General features: G+C 44.3%; 1 protein-coding gene and 1 non-coding gene across 4 annotated transcripts; both read left to right on the forward strand.

Annotated features, from left to right (window-relative positions):
• Positions 1–5,303: 5,303 nt before the first annotated feature.
• Positions 5,304–17,725, forward strand: LOC117429010 (kinesin-like protein kif7). Of its 3 annotated transcripts, XM_034048106.3 has the most exons (19): positions 5,305–5,512; positions 6,575–6,994; positions 7,405–7,605; positions 7,828–8,212; positions 8,596–9,121; positions 9,627–9,770; positions 10,073–10,294; positions 10,626–10,813; positions 11,307–11,434; positions 11,857–12,036; positions 12,223–12,425; positions 12,804–13,001; positions 13,613–13,738; positions 14,237–14,413; positions 14,849–15,064; positions 15,309–15,515; positions 15,718–15,916; positions 16,171–16,332; positions 16,461–17,725. In XM_034048106.3, the coding sequence occupies exons 2-19, from the start codon at positions 6,667–6,669 to the stop codon at positions 16,865–16,867; spliced, it is 4,197 nt and encodes a 1,398-aa protein (XP_033903997.3). In that variant the 5' UTR covers positions 5,305–5,512; positions 6,575–6,666; the 3' UTR covers positions 16,868–17,725. The 3 variants fall into 3 exon arrangements, 2 of the variants coding, with proteins under 2 accessions (XP_033903997.3, XP_033903998.3); XR_004548376.3 differs by lacking the exon at positions 15,718–15,916 and having other exon boundaries at positions 5,304–5,512; positions 16,461–16,598; XM_034048107.3 differs by lacking the exons at positions 5,305–5,512; positions 6,575–6,994 and adding an exon at positions 7,277–7,326.
• Positions 17,726–17,991: 266 nt separating this feature from the next.
• Positions 17,992–18,064, forward strand: trnar-acg (transfer RNA arginine (anticodon ACG)). Its single transcript has one exon. It is a non-coding gene; the product is annotated as a tRNA-Arg (tRNA).
• The last annotated feature ends 304 nt before the right edge of the window (positions 18,065–18,368 follow it).

The raw sequence follows: 18,368 nt of genomic DNA on the forward strand, positions 1-18,368 counted from the left end.
GCTCCAAAGGGACACATGAAACGACAAATCAGGAAGCATGCAATAAACTGGTAGCCAGCGGAGGAGCAGATTACATGTTAGCTTTATCGTGACAGTAATCTGAGGTTGCTGACGAGCCATTCAAACCCCTTTGCATTGCACTCTGTACCATCCGGTTTTGGAATCTGGCACCGAAAAAAATGAAGGTATTACAAAATAGTTTTAACATCGTGATGGAGGTTGCCATCAAATATGAAATCCATAGGTGTTTCCTGGAAGTCTTATTACATTTCTCTTGTGCTGTTAGAGCTTGAAGATTGAATTGGCAACATTCTGGAAGTTCTGCCAGTTCCATTGGCATGCCTGAATCCCAAAGGTGAGGGCATTTAAAGACAAGGGCAGTGATCTGCTGCGGAGGGTATTAATGCTCCTACAAACCTAACAAATGTTTTTTTGTGTAGAAAGACATTTTTGAATGGATCATTTAGGCTGCTTGAAATGAATGTCACTGTTTAAAGCGTGTTTCAATATTCTAAAGTCCTGCTAGCTTTAGAGCCCTTCCAGTAGGACAATGAGCCAACCCATGAGGTTTGTAATAAAAGTTTATTGAGTTTCGTCGCTGTCCAAAATGTATTTTAATAGGGTCCTTTCATGAGGCTTCTTTGAATTTATGAAATGCTCATCTCTTTTTAAGCTCATAAATGGCTAAGGCCTGGCCCTATAAAAATGTATGTAGCGCAGCCCTGAACCTCTGCAACCCCATTATAAAACCTCTAAGAGACACGAGGCGAGCCGAAAGCTTCACAAATGCAAAGTTTATTGCAATGCTTTCAATGTAACTGAAGCAAAGGCAATTGATTCTAGGTATGTGTTTGTTTTGTGAGGAAGAAACAAGTTTTTTTTTAATAATACAGATTCACGATGCCATAAACAAATGAATAACTGGCAACTGTATTTTTGTTTCCCTTTTTCATCCATTGCAGATGCTAGAGTAATTGAAGCCGCAGTCATTTGCTCATGGTCAAGACACAGCTGCTTTATTTATATCAATGGGGTTTTATAGGGTTTTATAGGGTTGTCCAGAAAAACAGATTTCCTCACTCCGAGATTAACCCATTAAGTACGATACATTTTTCGTTGAAAAAATCAGACCCTTATGTGATTTGATACATTATATTTAACATAACAAAAGTCACCATAACGATATAGTTAAAGAGAACATTTCAATAACAGGTAGATGCCAGTTAAAAATGCTTCACAAAATGACAAAGTATCCTGCGGCACTTAATGGGTTAATCTGCTTTTCTAAAGTATTTTCTTGTTCTTTTTCTTTTTTTTTAATGCAGCCCTTGTGATATATTTTAGAATACTAGAGCAGTGCACAGTGCATCCATTTGCCCATGGAAACAGTAAGTAAACAGGTTGCAGTTGTTTGGCTGAAGAAGCTCACACAAAGACGGGGGCCAGTCAGTGGTCTTGGCCGGTGTGGAAGACTAGTGATTTTGTTGTTATCACAATGTAACCTGACAACAAGTCACAGTCTACCTCACCGCTCAGGATATTCTCTTCAGATTCACACGTGATTCACCCGTTCATACAAACCCATGCCATGTTACAGGGGCCACAAAAGTAGACGGGCCATTAGTTTAACTCATCCGAAAGACAGAATGCCATGTGACGAGCACGACAAGAATTTGTAAGTAGGGCAATTTGATTTTTAAAACAGTCTCTGGAAAACATGTCAGTTATATCTCATCCAGACAGGGATAGCTTGGGGCCGATTTCAAAACAAACAAGAAGCTCATGATTAGATCAAACTCCACTGCAATTGAGAGTGCTGACGTCATTTCAGAAATGTGCTTGGAAATGAGCTGCTGATCGCAATGGCTTCTCCTCCTGGCTCAGTAATAAATAACTGAATTCAATTGAGCCGAAATCAATGGAGAAATTGGGTTGAGGACAGCTTGCCCCTGTCACACTCCCAGCACCCCTTCCTGCACCACAGCTTGGATACTTCTTTGGTTTCCCAGCCAGCACTGCAGCACCATGCGTGTGCAGCCGCCCACAGAAAGCCAGCAGATTCACGTTCTCGCTTTCAGATCACCTTTGGTTTTGCTTTTGTATCTTTTTTACCAAAAAGCAATGCTGGGCTGTATCTGAAATCCCACACACATCTAACTGAACAGGCATGAGGACTGCATGCATAGCAACTACACAATGGTTCCCATTGCACCTTCCACGAGTGGCTCAAGGTATCCAAGGAAAGCCTTTTATTGGTCAAAAGAAAAGTCTTGAATTTAGCAAAAATGATGACAATTAAATCAGGATGCAACAGGGAGCCTGACTCCTAATTGTCACCATGCCATGATGCTAACACTATAGAAACAGCATGTAATGAGTGCTATTGTAAGTAAAGGGAGATATATAGAGTTATATCTTTTTTATATTGTGTGTGCGTGTGTGTGTGTATTACACTACTCTTGCTTTCTTAATATTGAATTGTACTGCTGGTTTAAAAAAATCAATAAAAATATGTTTATATATGTATCTATTAGGACCGATTTTGTTTTTTTTAGCTACTTCGATATATACTGTAATTCTTGATGAGACAGACTGACGGATATAGATAGAAAGAAAGACAGACAGACAGACAGACAGACAGATAGACAGACAGATAGACAGACAGATAGATAGATAGATAGATAGATAGATAGATAGATCAAAGGCACATTTTCGCGCTACTCATTTTTTATGTGATAGCTTTTCTCTGGTCATGAGTAAGCATTAAAGAAGCTGATCAACGGGAGTGGGTGTTACCTTCAACTCTTCCAGAATGGTGTAGGATGTTTCCATGGATACCGCCATGGCAACCATTTCTGAATTACCAACCCTGGCCTAGTAGTCACAGAGACACGTGTGGGATTATTCCCGTGATTTCAAAGAGCCTTGAGGTTCATTACACACAGCGCTCATCAGACCTCTTCAGCACAGTATAAATGGATTGATTGCGAGTTACTCATTTAAAGAGACAGTTTCAACGTCTTACAGTTTGTATAGGGCTATCTGGTAAGCTCATATTAACGGGGGTGAAGTTTAAAAGGCATAAGGAGCCCAGAGGGTAAAACACAAGGACTATAGAGATATTACTCCCTCACACCACACTGCCTACACTATGTACAGCAGCTATACAAACTGTCACTGAACAAACACAGTTAGGAAAACACTTATTACCTGCCGTACTGGAGCTCGATAGATTCGCTGACAATCTCCTCTCAAGGTATATCTTGTGAAGATGAGAGTGGAGGTTTGCTTCTGGTATTTTTGTTAACAAACCCACTGTCCTCTTGCAAGGCAAGCCAGTGTCCTTGTGCTTCCAGTACTTACAGAGTCTGTCACTATTAAAATATCACATGACCTGTTTTAAGAAATACTTTTTATTTCTCCGATTTTTAGAATGGGCAAGCAGGGTAAGAGCTGAAATAAATAAAATACAACCCTGTTGAAATTCAGAGTCATTTTGGGTAACAAAGACTTTAAAATCTGTACGTCTTATTAGTACTGACTAAATGTCCACTTGTGTCCCTCTATCATTGGGATGACCTTCAGCACAGGAAGTGAATGAGGAAGCAGTTGTTTGAACCTATATAATGTGATAACTTGTACTGTGATATTTTATAATGCAATACTGATATTTTGTAACAATTGTAAGTTGACCTGGATAAGGGTGTCTGCTAAGAAATGAATAAATAAATAATGTTCAGTTTAAAGCCTTCCCTTGCAGCAGTATTGGGCAATATATCTCAGAATGTAACAAAGATTAACAACCCTTTAAAATGTCATCTTTAATAAAAGGACCACGGTTAAAGACTGGCATCTGAAGGAAGCGTTTCTCGCAGCTACCCACAAACCGGCTGCTGCTGTGTGGCAGTGACACCAACCCAGCTGGCCTTCCTTAGGGACCTCCCATTCTGTCCCCCAGCCAGGATGAGTGCTAACTCCTGCACTGAGATACCGAAGTCTGGGGTGGTGTTAGCTCAGTGCTTGGCTTTAGTGCTCAAACATATACATCGTTTTCATGATAATTACTGCTCTACAGACTGCCGGCTGACAGAATGTTCACTGAACAGTTTATGAGTTTAAGAGTGTTTCATACTGCTGCTGTTTAGCGACCCCAAGAGAGCATCATTTGTTTGGCATTCAAATCTTTCTGTAGATGCCACAAGGTGGCTTTTGTCTACTTTATCGGCAGGTTTATGATAAGGCTTCACAATCATGTTCTCAGGTTTATGATAAGGCTTCACAATCATGTTCTCAGGTTTATGATAAGGTTTCACAATGTACTCATGAGCAGCACACAGGATTATCCCCTAGAAAGTGCCCTGAGGGCATCAGATGATTCTTAATGGTTAGGTTTAGGGTTAGGTATTGGGTTTGAGGTTAGGTTTTAGGGCAGGGGTTGATTAAGGTTAGGGTTGGGGTTGGGTTAGGGACAGGATGGCATGATTTCGTAGAGTTGCCGAGCTCTAGAAGTGAAAGGTGGCAGTAAATGGCAAATGCCCTCGAATCATCTGATGCCCTCAGGACACTTTCTAGGGGATATTCCTTTACGCTGCGTACGCATGATGCTCCCCGTGCCACGTAGTGGACACTTAATAAAAACCTAACACAGCAAATTCTTACTTCAGTCATCTGAATGCATTTGGAACTTTACGGATGAATGGGGCGTTGCCTGCAGTCATTGACCAAGATCAACGATAACAATGTTAATAAAGATTATTGATTTTTTTCCCCAATGTTTTTTTTTTTTTCAAAGGGCGTTATTGCTGTATACTGAACATGACTAATATAAATGATTTACTTTACATCAGTAACTTTGTGAACCAGGACACTCCTTAGATTACATCAAATGTGTATGAACATCAAGTGCCTTCTTTTAACACGCTCTGAATTGTGCCAGTTCTATTTTTGCAGATACTAACTGAAATAAAATAAAACACGTGCATGTGTCGTGCTGTTTTGAAATAGGCTACGATGAACAGCTCAGCAAATATGATTATTGAACATGTTAACATAAGATGTATTTAGGCGAATCAATATAAATGAAATACAGATAATATATATATATATATATATATATATATATATATATATATATATATATATATATATATATATATATATATATATACAGCGTAGCAGAACTTGGTGGGGCAGTATGGATGCAAAGACATGTCCTTTTATAGTTACATATGCTATTTTGCAAATTCATTAAAAACACACACAAAAAAAAAACCTAACAGAATCCGACAAGGTGGGGAGTACCAACCGAGCTTACTCCATGACGCCATTCTCGTGCGCCACCTCCAGCTTCAGCACAGCAGAGTCTTGTGTCTGCGCAAGGAGCTATCGCGCTGCAAAGCGGCAGAAAGAAAACACTGAACTTTGAAAAAGTTTTTGAATTTAAAAATATTGGACTCTATGCCGAGTGTTGGAGTTTACCCCGCATATTATCCCGTTTGTAAAAGCGGGACAGGTGAGTTACGGGATATTTTAGATGATCTCGGTTCTCCGTACTGTTTGCGTAACGCGTTAGTTGTGTAAAACTTTATGACACTTTTGTTTGAATAGCGGTTTAAAGGTATACAGTAAACATGGGAGCCTCTGTGTATATTGGTAATTTATTAATAATTTGAATTATGCGGCCTAGTAGGAATATCATAATTAGCGAAGTTATGGTTCGTGCAAAACCAGTATTTATATTTAATTAATATTTCTTTGTTCGAAAGTAAAATGTGTTTAAACAATATATTAAAATTAGTTTAAAACTATACAAAAATAAAAAAAAATAAAAAAAAAAAACATTGAAGGGGGGGAGGAGAGATTTTAACATGGTTAAGTGTCCATGCTTGGAAAAAGAGGACCTATTTTCTACTTACTGTTCTTTACACTGACATCCATAAGGGATTTATGGTTCAGTTAATATAAATATGTTTCAAAACTAGGGTTGTAAATGCGAGATTGTTTTTATAGCCTGCACCTTCTAGTTTCCTGTGTCTCTGTTGAACTAAACCACAGTCTGGTACCATCTGCTAAATCAAAACCGAGAAACTGCCGTTGCAAAATCGTGATTTATACACGCCTAATTGAGAATAATAAAGCTAAACATGGTAACCCCCTAAGGTACACAAGGATTTGAGCTGTTGTTCAAACGGTTTCTTCTTAAAATACATTTGAGAGTGACTCAAGTATCACGAGGAGGAAACTAACAATCTGGATGACCAGATGCAACCTGTCAGTAAAATTAAAACTGTGTTTCGTGCAGCTCGTTGCAAAAATAAGAAAGTCAGGATACTTTTATTTGTGGGACACATATGTCCCTTGTACCTTAAAGGGTTAAGCATGCCTTTGTTATGCAGACAGCAAAGCCATCAACAGCTACCTAGCTTTCAAATTTTAACCATCAGAAAAGTAAACCATTTTGGTTTGAAACATGCTTGGGGAACAGTATCTTTGTTATTGTTAAGAATGTATTTATTGCCCTGTTAGATAGCTATTATTCTTAATGTCTTTTGATTTTGATATTTTATTTTTTCAGTGTCAGAAACTCTCCCGCTCTGGGAACCCTAAGATGGGTTCAGTGGGTGCCCTGGCAGACAGCAGCGCCAGTGGCTGTTGATTGGCAGAGGCATGGCTCCCAAAGCGCCGGCCCAGGCCAAGGCCGAGGAGACTTTGGTGCGGGTGGCCATCAGAGTGCGCCCCCTGCTGCCCAAGGAGCTCCTGCACAGCCATGAGAGCTGCATCACTGCCGACTCCGTGGAGAGGCGTGTCACGCTGGGCCACGATCGCCACTTCCAGTTTGACTTTGTCTTCGAGGAGTCCAGCGATCAGGAGGAGGTTTCTAACACCTGTGTCCAGCCCCTCATCGAGGCTTTCTTCCAGGGCTTTAACGCCACCATCTTTGCTTACGGGCAGACGGGCTCCGGCAAGACCTACACCATCGGGGAGGCCAATATATGTGAGTTACTTGTCACTGATTTTAGCAGTGAGGTTTTTTTTTTTTTCTTCAGCTACTCTGAACCTTTTTTTGTGTACACATATTGAGTAACACTGTCTCTGCCTCATTAGACTTGATAGTGCCTCCTAGTGACAATGCTGTAAACTGTTCAAAGAATAAATCTTAAACATTACTCTAGGCATGGTAACAATGTTTTTAAAAATCAAAAAAAATTAAAAAGTCTGTAGAATGACTTATCAGCGATGTAAAAACTCCTTTCTGGTAGGGTCCAGTTTATGCCTTTACAGCTGAGTGGGACTGAGCGAGAGGAGAGTGCAAGACCACGTCTTGAGGTACAGCTGATGTTTTTTGAAAGTACTGAAGTCAGGTCAGGTGTGAGGCTGGGATGGCTGAATGTATGTTTGTTTCAGCCTCGGTCAGCGATGAGGAGCAGGGCATCATCCCCCGAGCCGTGGCTGAGATCTTTAAGCTGCTGGATGAGAATGACCTAAGTGACTTCTCTGTGCGGGTCTCATACCTGGAGGTGTACAAGGAGGACTTCCGGGACCTGCTGGAGGTGGAGACAGCCAGCAAAGACATCCACATCCGTGAGGATGACAAGGGCAACATTGGTACGTATCTCCATGCAGGAGATAATTAAGAGAGGGTCAGGTGGAATGGAGTAACCCATGTTGTCAGTGTTTGATAAAATCATCTTGTGACAAAATGTCATTATAGTAGTTGTAATGCCCTTTCTTTGGTCATTATTAATGTAATTTTGCCCAGGTGAGATCAGTAATGCTGACGTCGTTCCCTCTTTATTGCACCGTGTGATTGTGTGATTGCGTTTGCAGTGCTATGCGGAGTGAAGGAGTGTGAGGTGGAGGGGCTAGATGAGGTGCTGAGTCTCCTGGAGACAGGGAACACTGCCAGGCACACAGGAGCCACCCAGATGAACCCGCAGTCCAGCCGCTCACACACCATCTTCACCGTGGCCATGGAGCAGCGGCAGGGCTCGAGGGCTGGGCACAGCACACCACACGTCCTCACCTCCAAGTTTCACTTTGTGGACCTGGCCGGCTCGGAGCGCATCCTGAAAACAGGGAACACAGGAGAGAGGTTGAAGGAGAGCATCCAGATCAACAGCGGGCTGCTAGCACTGGGGAATGTTATTGGGGCACTAGGAGACCCTAAGAGAAAGGGCACACACATCCCCTACCGGGACTCCAAGATTACCAGGTACTGCTAGGCTACAGCTCTTTTATCCCCTTGCACTGTAGTTTAGGCAATCCAACCTGGGAAACAGTTTTGCCCGTATAATGCAATAAGTGCAGTTTTATGTAATATAACTTTACATTTTTTAAAACCCTTGCAAAACCTGAAATGATTAGTTTGAAGGATGGGCCAGAGTTATGAATGCCCTTGAGCGTTACATTCCACAATTACCATGAGTATCTTTGAAAGCCTAGAAAATTGCACGTGAAAATGAGATCTGTTTATCAGCTTTCTTATGAAGCATGATCCTTTAAAAAATGTGAGTAATGAGACTGGATTATAGTTTGAACGTAATTACTGCCTTGATCTCAAAAGAGATCTTTATTTCCCTTTCCTTTCCCTGGCAGGATCTTAAAGGACTCTCTGGGGGGCAATGCTAAAACCCTGATGATCGCCTGCATCAGTCCTTCTTCCTCTGATTTCGACGAGAGCCTCAACTCCCTGAACTACGCAAAGCGGGCCCAGAACATCCAGAACCGAGCCACGGTGAACTGCCGGGGTGAACCGGACCGCACAGAGGGGCTAGAGCTGCAGATCAAGGCCCTTCGGCGCGCCCTGGAGAACCGCCAACGCTCTGAAACCAGGATCATCGCCCGCCTGGAGCATGACAAGAACCCCCTGGGCAAGCTGCGGGCGGAGAGCGCCCACTACAGGACGTGCACGGACACTGCGTACAGGCTGTTCATGGAGCTGCAGGCAGAGGGGACCCTGAATCCAGGGCAGGTGTTTAGGGTGAAGGAGTGGCAGTGTTCTGTGGAAGAGGAGCGCAGTGAGCTGACCACAGCCTCTGGACTGGACAGCGGCATTGAGAGCACGTCTGCAGAGGAGACTACAGCAGCCCTGAAGAAGGGAAGGGAAGCAGCTCGATATCAGGTAGGTTATACACTCCCTGTTTGTTTGGATATGTAAGTAAAAATATAAGTAGAATACCATCCCACGTCTACTTAATTTATGCAGTCCTTCATGTACAGGCATCCCAGGATGTTTTGCGAGGTTTGCCTAAATCGCAGTACTCTGCTAAATAAGAAAAAGTTTAAGTCAAGGAAGTAGCTTTTCAATCATGTTCTTGAGTGGGACAAAACCTGGTTTCTCAAAGATTGAAAACCATTCAGAAATGTTGCCTTTTTTTGACCTTATGATTAAAGAGGTAAACTCATTAGCAAATTGCATTGTTCCAGGAAGCCTCGCTATACATACGTAGTCTATCTATTTCATGGCCAATTGACCTTTTTTTTTTTTATCAGGAAGGGTGTCTTCAGCAGCCCTGAGGAGACGTGTGTAGAAAACACAATTAAAAGGAAATTACAATAAATCTGTTTCTTAAGAAACAATCAGGAGCAGGGTCCTGGTGTGTGATTGATTGATTGATTGGTTGCAGGGCACTGACCAGGGAGGTAAGGAGTGGGAGACGGACAGGGAGGAGTACATTGCTCAGCTGCAGGCTAGGGTACAGAGGCTGGAGGAGGAGAACTCTGATTTCCTGGCTGCTCTTGAGGATGCCATGGAGCAGTACAAACAGCAGGTATCTGGAGCTTCTGATACCCCATCAGCAGTGAACCACACTTCTGTCATTGAAAATATTCCACTTTACAGACTATGCATTTGGCGTAAGTGTTATAGGCTAATACCTCCCCATTGAAAAGTATTTGCTATGGTCTGATTTACGAAGCAAACCATAATGCAGTTTACCCAGCATAAGTGTAACTGCTTGTTTGAGTTCTCTATCAATTTATGTAAGCACTGCCAGCTCCCCTAAAATAATGACCATGTTAAACTTTTTTTTTTCAATAGAAAATGTAACAAACATATGGTGTGTTTATTCAGAGTGACAGACTTCAGGATCAGCAAGATCTTCTTGCTGAGATGGAGACCCGTGTGGCTATGCCGAGCCGCACTGTGTCTGAGTTACTGGAGAGGGTACATCTAGGGGATGTGAAACAGAGACCTCACACTGCTCCCGTGGATCCCACACGCCCATGCAACTTCAACATGGTGCATTCCAGCCTCTTAGCCAATGGTGACAGTGGAAGAATCCATTCCAAAAAGGTACGTTTTGGCAATGAAATGGCTCTTTGTAAAATGTATCACAGGTCCTTGCACAGCACCAACATGACAAGGGGACTGTTACTCATTTTTGAAGTCCCTGTACTTTGTCAACTCGTATTAGGATTTGAGGTGTCCTATAAGCAAAAGAAAACCCTTTTTATTTCTGTTTCTACCAAGCAGTGTGACTGTCCAGAGGAAAGAGTATACCAAGTAAAACATGCAGTCAATAATAGGCGTACACATAATGATAGCAGTGTTTTGAAACAGTTTAGGACAGTGTTCTAGCTCCTCTTGTTCCATGGACTGAATCTGTGTTTCCTGCCCTGTTGAGATTTCACAGTCAGGATCTCCGTGCTCCCTGGATAACCCGCTGGCTGGACTGCAGAGCCCGAATCAGTGTGTGTCCCGCAGGCAGGAGGACTGGGAGGGGCAGCGGGGGTTCAGTGACGATTCGGACACTCGGAGTAAAAGAACGGAAGAGAACTTAGAGGAGGAAAAGAAAATAAGGGGAAAATGGAGGTAGGGAATAGCAATGGCGCTGTGCATTTCATTTCTATTCAAGGACGTTTTTCTTATCAAGAATACATCACTCGTAACTGACAAGATTGGCTAATTCAATGTTTTTTTAAGTAGAACTCCTCAAGTCAATATTCTGTCTCGAGGAAACACCGGAGCTAGGCAGGTGCATTGCTTGGCACTGGCATGACTCTAAATGTTGATGGATTTCCGGTTTAGGAAAATGTTTCTGTCATCAAGCTGTGACAGTGCAGGCTGCAGCTGCCAAGGTCAGAGCAAACAAAGCTCAAAGAATAACATTGTTAAGGAGCAACGCCTTTTTACTGTGGAATGGAGGTTTTAAAGAGTAAGTCTGCCATTAAAGCAAAAAAGCGAATCTGTCTATCTCTCCATCCGTAATACTACATTTTTACATACTTCAATGGAGAAGTGCTTATTCAATTATGATGAAACCTTCTCTGGATGGTCAACAGCGTAAATGAATAACTTCTTGCAGGACCCCAAGCCTGACCTGGATGAAGAGAGAGCTGCCTACAGTGGATCCAGGTGGCAAAGTGAGGGGAGGTGTCTCCCAGCTACTTGATAACAGAAACTCCCCCCCTCTGCACAGCGACCGCCTAAAGTGTGAGTGAGCAGACTTATTGTTGTCATTGCTATTGGCTTAGTGTTTAGAATATTCGTTAGGTATAATCCTTCTGATGCAAGGAAAATAGAACATGATTGGTTGCAGGTTTTGTCTCAGGAAAATGCAAGCTATTAATAGGGATATACTTCAAATGTATAGCTTTACACCCTCCACGTCCAGAAAAGAGGCAGTCTGGGGAAGCTGGCAGTCTGGAAATCTGATTTTAAATGTTTGTATTTTTTTTCTTTATTTATATGGCAATGTATTTGTTTGTAATTGGTGTGTGAAAATAAGCTTGTAGACAAACTTTTCAATTGATTTCAATTGATTCTGTAAATCTGACTTGGTGTAATTTTACCACCTTTGAGTGTTTTGTCGTTGTTAATGATGTCTGATTGGTTGTGATCATGCCCCCCTGTAGCCTCTTGCAGGGTTCGAGCCACTGCTCTGCGGGATGCTCTGGGGGGCGGCACCCCGCTGCCTCCTGGCCCTGGCGAACAGGACTCGGACTGGGGGCTCCTGCAGGCACAGCAGAAGATCCGAGAGCTGGCCATCAACATCCGCATGAAGGAGGAGCTCATCAAGGAGCTGATTAAAACAGGTAGGAATATATTTCTATCAGGATGAACACACACACACACACTTCAGGATGATAGCACATACACACATGCCCAAACATGCCATCAGTGTACAAATATCTTGGTTTCCTATCCAAGATCCTCTTTTGCTTTCTACAGCCCAGAGCCCCTCCCCGCCCCCCATCAACATGAAACTCTTGTCCTTGCAGGGAAGGATGCCCAGGCTATGAATAAGCAGTATAGCCGGAAGATCTCGGAGCTGGAAGCAGAGGCTGAGCAGGCAAGGGCAGAGCTGAACGAAGCCCAGAGACAGCTGCAGGACCTGGAGGTCAGGGAGCCCAGAGACCCATCCAACAGGTCCAAGGCACAAGAGTACCGCAAGAAAATTGCAGCCGCGCAGAGTAAAGTCCAGGTCAGTGTCCCTTTTCAGAACAGAGTTTACAAACTGTGAACTCCTTAACAGCCACAGTGATGGGTACAATCTTCCAGTAACAACCTAGCAATGGGCTATCTTACATCGGTTTGTTTGAAAACCCAACAAAATTGATGCTTTACTTTTAAAGGGTGTCTTTGGAAATTACTTTACAGAATTGCAGAAATGTTACCAGTGTGGTGGTGTGCCTCTTTTGAAGCATGGCTGAAGGGTCCGTCATATATAAGTAGATGTACTTCCCCGTTCCGTTCTAGGGGGTTTTCGTTTTTCTAACCCACCCCAGCATGCAGGGCAGGGGCTGTGGGAAGTGATCGTTCCTGCTCAAAGACGCTGGCTGCTCCTGTGTGTGTCTCGCAGGTGCTGAAGCAGAAGCAGCGGGACACGGCGCGGCTGGCCTCCCTCTCGACGCAGAGCGAGCGCCGGGTGCTGGAGCTTGAGAGGAACGTGCGGAGCATGCGCCAGCAGCAGGACCTGCTCCAGCGCAGGCTCCGAGAGGAGAGCGAGCAGAAGCGCAGGCTGGAGAGCGAGATGCAGAGGGGCAAGCATCGGGTCAAGGTAACCACTGCACGCCTACATTTCCCCTGATTCATAGCAGGAGGGCTTCAGGGTTCCCTGTGTAAGTCTAGGCTTCGTGAACTGCTAGTTATTTTACTGCTGTCTGAGAAACATGGTCAGCTTTGTTGGATGGCGGTATTTCATCATTGAGTATAGCTTAATGGGGTCAGTATTTTATTAATATTGATAGATGGTGAACCACTGAGACCACCAATGGTGAGCCACTGAAACCTGTAACAAAGACAGCCTTATAGCTGGGTGCTCATTTATAGTGATTATCAAGTGACTTGACCATCGGGGATAACAGTGAGTTTTAATTATATTCTTTGAGCCATGGGTATCCTGGCTGTCATTCTTCACAAAGCACAAGAATGTCCTTCCACAGCGTTTGAAACACACTAGGGTATACAGCGTTACTGAGGAAGCTTAGTTTTAAAATCAGACCAGATATAACAAAATAATACAATGCAAAAAACATTAATGAAGACTGGTCTAATGTAAAGCTCTGTTTAACAGTCACAGCTGGGTTTAAATCTCTTTTTTTTTTTGGGTTATTGGTTTCCTTTCTAATACTCCTCTGTCCTTTTCTTTTTCTGTCTGTCTGTCTTTAGGAGCTGGAGATAAAGAACGAGCAGCAGCAGAAGATCCTGAGGATCAAGACGGAGGAGATTGCTGCCTTCCAGCGACAGAGACGCAGCGGGAGCAACGGCTCTGTCATCTCTCTGGAGGAGCAGCAGGTAACCGAGAAGGACAAACGTTTCCAACCTCTCCGAACATTGCAGTATCGGAGCCTTTGTTCTCTTAGAAATCACATATTCCTCCTAAGTGCAGTGAACACATTTTATAAGTCTGGGGGGGGTCTGTGTGTATTTGTAATCGACCATAGTCACTCCTTATTTCCTTATAAACCAATGCAATTTATAACAACTGTAGGGGTCATCCGAGATTTGTAAAATCTAGTTTTACCAAACTGTACAGCAGCACACGTGTTCAGTTTTTTATTGTTCGTTGACGTGCCTTTTACAGTTTGTCTTGCACCAGATCTCATTCTTTGGTATCTGATTGTGTAGTATGGAAAGCGTTCTGACCCGGTTGGTCTTGTAGACAGGGTTGTACTGCACATGATTTCTGACTGTGGCTGTTGCTGTGATGCATTGTTATTTTTTCCGTGGTCTCGCTCTTTGCCTTCCCTCCTGCTGTTTTCCTGATATGCGCGCTTCGCTGTGTCTTTGCAGAAGATTGAGGATCAGAAGCGCTGGCTTGACGGGGAGATGGAGCGCGTCCTGGAGCAGCGGAGAGGTCTGGATGAGCTGGAGGGGGAGCTGACCAGACGAGAGGACATCCTGGCCAAGAAAGAGGCCCTGCTGCAGGAGAAGAGCGGGCTGGAGAACAAGAGGCTGCGCTCCAGTCAGGTGAGCTCACACCACTCACTGCGGGGGCGTGCTCGTCTCTCCTTTAGAGGGGGGGGGGGGGGGATTCTGAGATCCTTCAATGTGAGGGCATCGGAAAAGTAGATTCCTACAAAACATGCTTAACCATGTCATCTAAACACTCAGACACTCAGAACATAGCAGTTATGTAGACAAACATGTAGGCTTATAAGTTTTACCTTAAAGAATAAGACTGTAATGTAAATCGTGATACATAATAATAATGAGGGTCTATATGATGCCCTCTGTGTGACGTAATGGGTACTGCAGATGAGTCAGTATGTCTGTGTGTCACAAGGAGTGGACAGTAGAATGAATGAAGTCCCATTGGTACTTTTTTTTTTTTTTTTGTTAGCATAGATAAGGTGTGTGCATGTCTGTAAGTGACGTGTCTGTCCCCCATGTGTCTCCTTGCAGGCCCTCAGTAAGGACATGGGGCTCCTGTCAAGCCGGATCGAGTCCCTGGAGCGCGAGCTGTCCGAGAGGAGCGGTCAGCTCCGCAGCAGCAGTGCTCAGGACTCCCAGCAGATCCGCCAGGAGATCTCCAACCTGCGCATCGAGAAGGACCAGCTCCTCAAGCAGCGTGCCGAGCTGGACGACAAGCTGCGCAAGGGCAGCCTGCTCTCCCCCGAGGTAAACTAATAATCCTCCTGTCAGACTGCGTTTATTAATGGGGGTAAAAAGAAACTTCAAAGAAAAGAGCCTCTGTGACCTTACTAGGGTGAAAATCAGTTTCCAGCACCCTATAACCCTAATGGGCTTCTGTCAACTTTCATTTCATACAAGCCCCGCCCTGTCTTTCTCACCATTGGATAAAGGTGACCTTCACCCCCGCCCTCTCCTGAGCCTAAGCTCGTCCTGCCCTGTCCCCCTGCAGGAGGAGCGGACCCTGTTCCAGCTGGACGAGGCGATCGAGGCTCTGGACGCTGCCATCGAGTACAAGAACGAAGCCATCAGCCAGCGGCAGCGCGTGCTCCGAGCCTCCGCCAGCATGCTGTCCCAGTGGGAGATGAACCTGATGGCCAAACTCAGCAACCTGTCTGCCTCCGAGACCCGCGCCCTGCTCTGTAAATACTTCGATAAGGTCAGGACCCACCACACACATTCTGTTCACTGGGAATAGATTACTTAAGCGTGGCTCTATGACTAAATATTTGAGCTAAACCAATGTGATGTGCCATCAACTGCTTTCATCTGGATTTGTATTGTATTGGTTGTCTTCCTGCTGTGAGTGTGTCTGTGTTAATCAGTGAAGCGCTGGGCATCCCGTCTGTGTGTCTGTCCAGGTGGTGTGTCTGCGAGAGGAGGAGCGCAAGCTGCAGATGGTGCTGGCGGAGCTGGAGATGCGCTGTGAGGAGCAGCAGCAGCTCATCCTGTGGCTGGAGGCAGCGCTGGAGAAACAGCAGCTGGACACTGACAGGAGGCTCACTCAGCAGCAGAAAGAGCACGAGAGGAACGTGCAGCTGCTGCTGCAGCAGTGCCGAGGTGGGGGCACACACCGGAACACGGATGCTGCATACTGCTTCTGCAGCTGGGGTTTTCTTAGTTAGACACTAAGCTCCAGCGACGAGGGAACAGTGTATGTTGTATGTATGGCTATTCATAGGATGATTCCTTCCTTTTGTTGCTATGGAAAGTTAACAGATTTTCTGTGTTTTTGACGCGCATCCTGATGACATGGCAGTGAAGCTGCAGTGCTAGTCAGGGAGGCTGACTCTCGCTCCTGGTTTTCTCTGCAGAGCAAATGGATGAAGGGCTGGCGGGGAGTCAGAGGCAGTATGAGAGCTGGATCCACAACCTGGGAAAGGAGCTGAGCCACTTCAAGTGGGCCAATCAGGAACTCGCCAATAAACTGAGGGAGGTGTACGGGCACGCCAGCCAACCAGGGGACCAAGGCAAAAGTAAGGGCTGCTTTCAGTTCATCTCTCCTTTTTTTTAACTCCATTTGTAATCTGCATCTTTTGGCAGTATCTCAAGAGTCCGTTCAACACCAGCCTGAATGAATTTGTGTTCATGCTTCTCATTTCAGTGTTAAACTTGAACGGAAGATCTCAGGGCAGTTCAGAAAGGCTGCCCCCTGTTGGCAGAACTGAAGAAAGTGGGAATGCAGGTAGAGATCAGCACAGCAGACTGGAGAGTGTAATGAAATCAAGGGAGGAGATTCGAGAACTCGTGCATGCCCCACTGCCCCCCACCTGGCGGCGATCTTCCCTCCCCACTGAGAACCAATCAGGTATGGAGGAGCTGCGGCAGCAAATGACCTCGGAGCCCCCTGGGAACAGAGTTCTGCACCCAGGCATGGCGCTGGCACAGTGGAGCGGCACCCCACCACTGCCACACGCCAAACCTCGCCATGAATCCCGCAGGTCCAGCCTCAGCGCCAGCCTGCTGCTCTCCAACTGCGGGATCATCGATGTGCGCAGAAACCCATTATAAAGAGGAGCTGCCATTCTTACAGGGCAGCGTGTTTTAAGATGGTCTTAGAATTTCATAAAATGTATGACCTGGCTTGAAATGATTATTTTATTTTTTGTACACCCAGGTTTTAGTTTCTAATATTGATTTTTTTTTTTTTTTTTTGTATATCGGTACCTCTTGCTTAGATCTTAGTAAGAATTGGTGTAGATACACCCCCTGCGGTTTTTGTAAGAAGTTTGCTGAATGACAAGAAAAGCTGGTGGGTCTATTAAAGCTCAACACAGCCGCCAGTGAGATATCTCCGAGTGTGATGCTGCAGTGCCCCCTAGTGTATAAACACAACATGGTCAGCAGTGCTACTGGAAAATGCATGAAAAATTCCATAAAATACAAGAGAATCCTGCTGTAAGGAAAGTAAAATCAAAGTGCTGCAGTCCAGTGGAAATGTTCTGCTTTATTCTTACAGGAGAGCCACCCGGATTTAAACCTGTGCTGGAACCGTGTACGGCTGTTTCCATAATTAAATGAGTATTTGTTTCTAATTTGACCAGATGTTTTGTTTCAGATTGTAAAAGCTTGTACATGGCAGTCTGTTACTCTAATAGTATCAAGCCCATTCAGCACACCACTTTTGAGCCACCAAGGTCTTTTCTCTGTATCGTCAGCCAGGAAGCTGTCCCAGTGCCTTCAGTCTCCCAGTACTCCCAGTACTCCCAGTATTCACCCCACTGCCTCTCCAGATCAAACACACACAAGGTATTAATGTTGTATAGATATATTGAACATGTAAATATGATCCAATCTCTTTTTTTACACTCGTTTTGTATATCTGTATTTTATCACTTCTTTATTAAAACTTTTATAGTTAAAATAAAACGTGGTTTTTTTTTGTATTATTTCTTTTTGTATTGCACAGATTTCACTGGACCCATTATAAAGGGTGTGATCTAAGGAAAGCATTATGAAAGATGTTACCTAAGGAAAGCAGACGAATGAAATGTTTAGCGCTAGTGGGCTCCATAAATTCTTCAAAGAATTCCCCACGCCACGTGCACAAGTGCACACATTCCCCTGAGCCTGTCCTGAAGCGCGTTGTAGCCTCAGCGCTGCTCACTAGATGGTATATGAGCTATTAATGCAGGGGGCCAGTGGCGCAATGGATAACGCGTCTGACTACGGATCAGAAGATTCCAGGTTCGACTCCTGGCTGGCTCGGTTCTTTTGTTCTAACTCACTTAAACATTTTTTTTCAATTAAATTAACTTCATTTCATTTAAAATGTCATATAATAGCACCACGCACCAATCTCTCCGATGCCAGTAACTGTTCAACATGTATGTATGTATTTTAGTTCAATCTAGCTCAAATGATCTGGCTCTCAAGCGTTGATAGTTTAGTGAGTGAGTCGGCGATGACAGTAACTTCATCCCCCGTGTTGTTACAGCCTCACGATGCATGGCACAGTTACTAACTGGTATGCATGGTTAGAACATGCAGCAGAACATGGTGCTGTATATGA

Source organism: Acipenser ruthenus, chromosome 24 (assembly GCF_902713425.1).
Source record: "Acipenser ruthenus chromosome 24, fAciRut3.2 maternal haplotype, whole genome shotgun sequence".
In the NCBI taxonomy this organism is placed as follows: Eukaryota; Metazoa; Chordata; class Actinopteri; order Acipenseriformes; family Acipenseridae; genus Acipenser; species Acipenser ruthenus.

Excerpts from the sequence above, each read along its gene's own strand:
- LOC117429010 (XM_034048106.3), top strand. The coding sequence starts at position 6,667 with ATGGCTCCCAAAGCGCCGGCCCAGGCCAAGGCCGAGGAGACTTTGGTG. Across the intron at positions 11,435-11,856 it reads GCACAGCGACCGCCTAAAGT|CCTCTTGCAGGGTTCGAGCC; the intron begins GTGAGTGAGCAG and ends GCCCCCCTGTAG. Across the intron at positions 15,917-16,170 it reads GCTGCTGCAGCAGTGCCGAG|AGCAAATGGATGAAGGGCTG; the intron begins GTGGGGGCACAC and ends TTTTCTCTGCAG.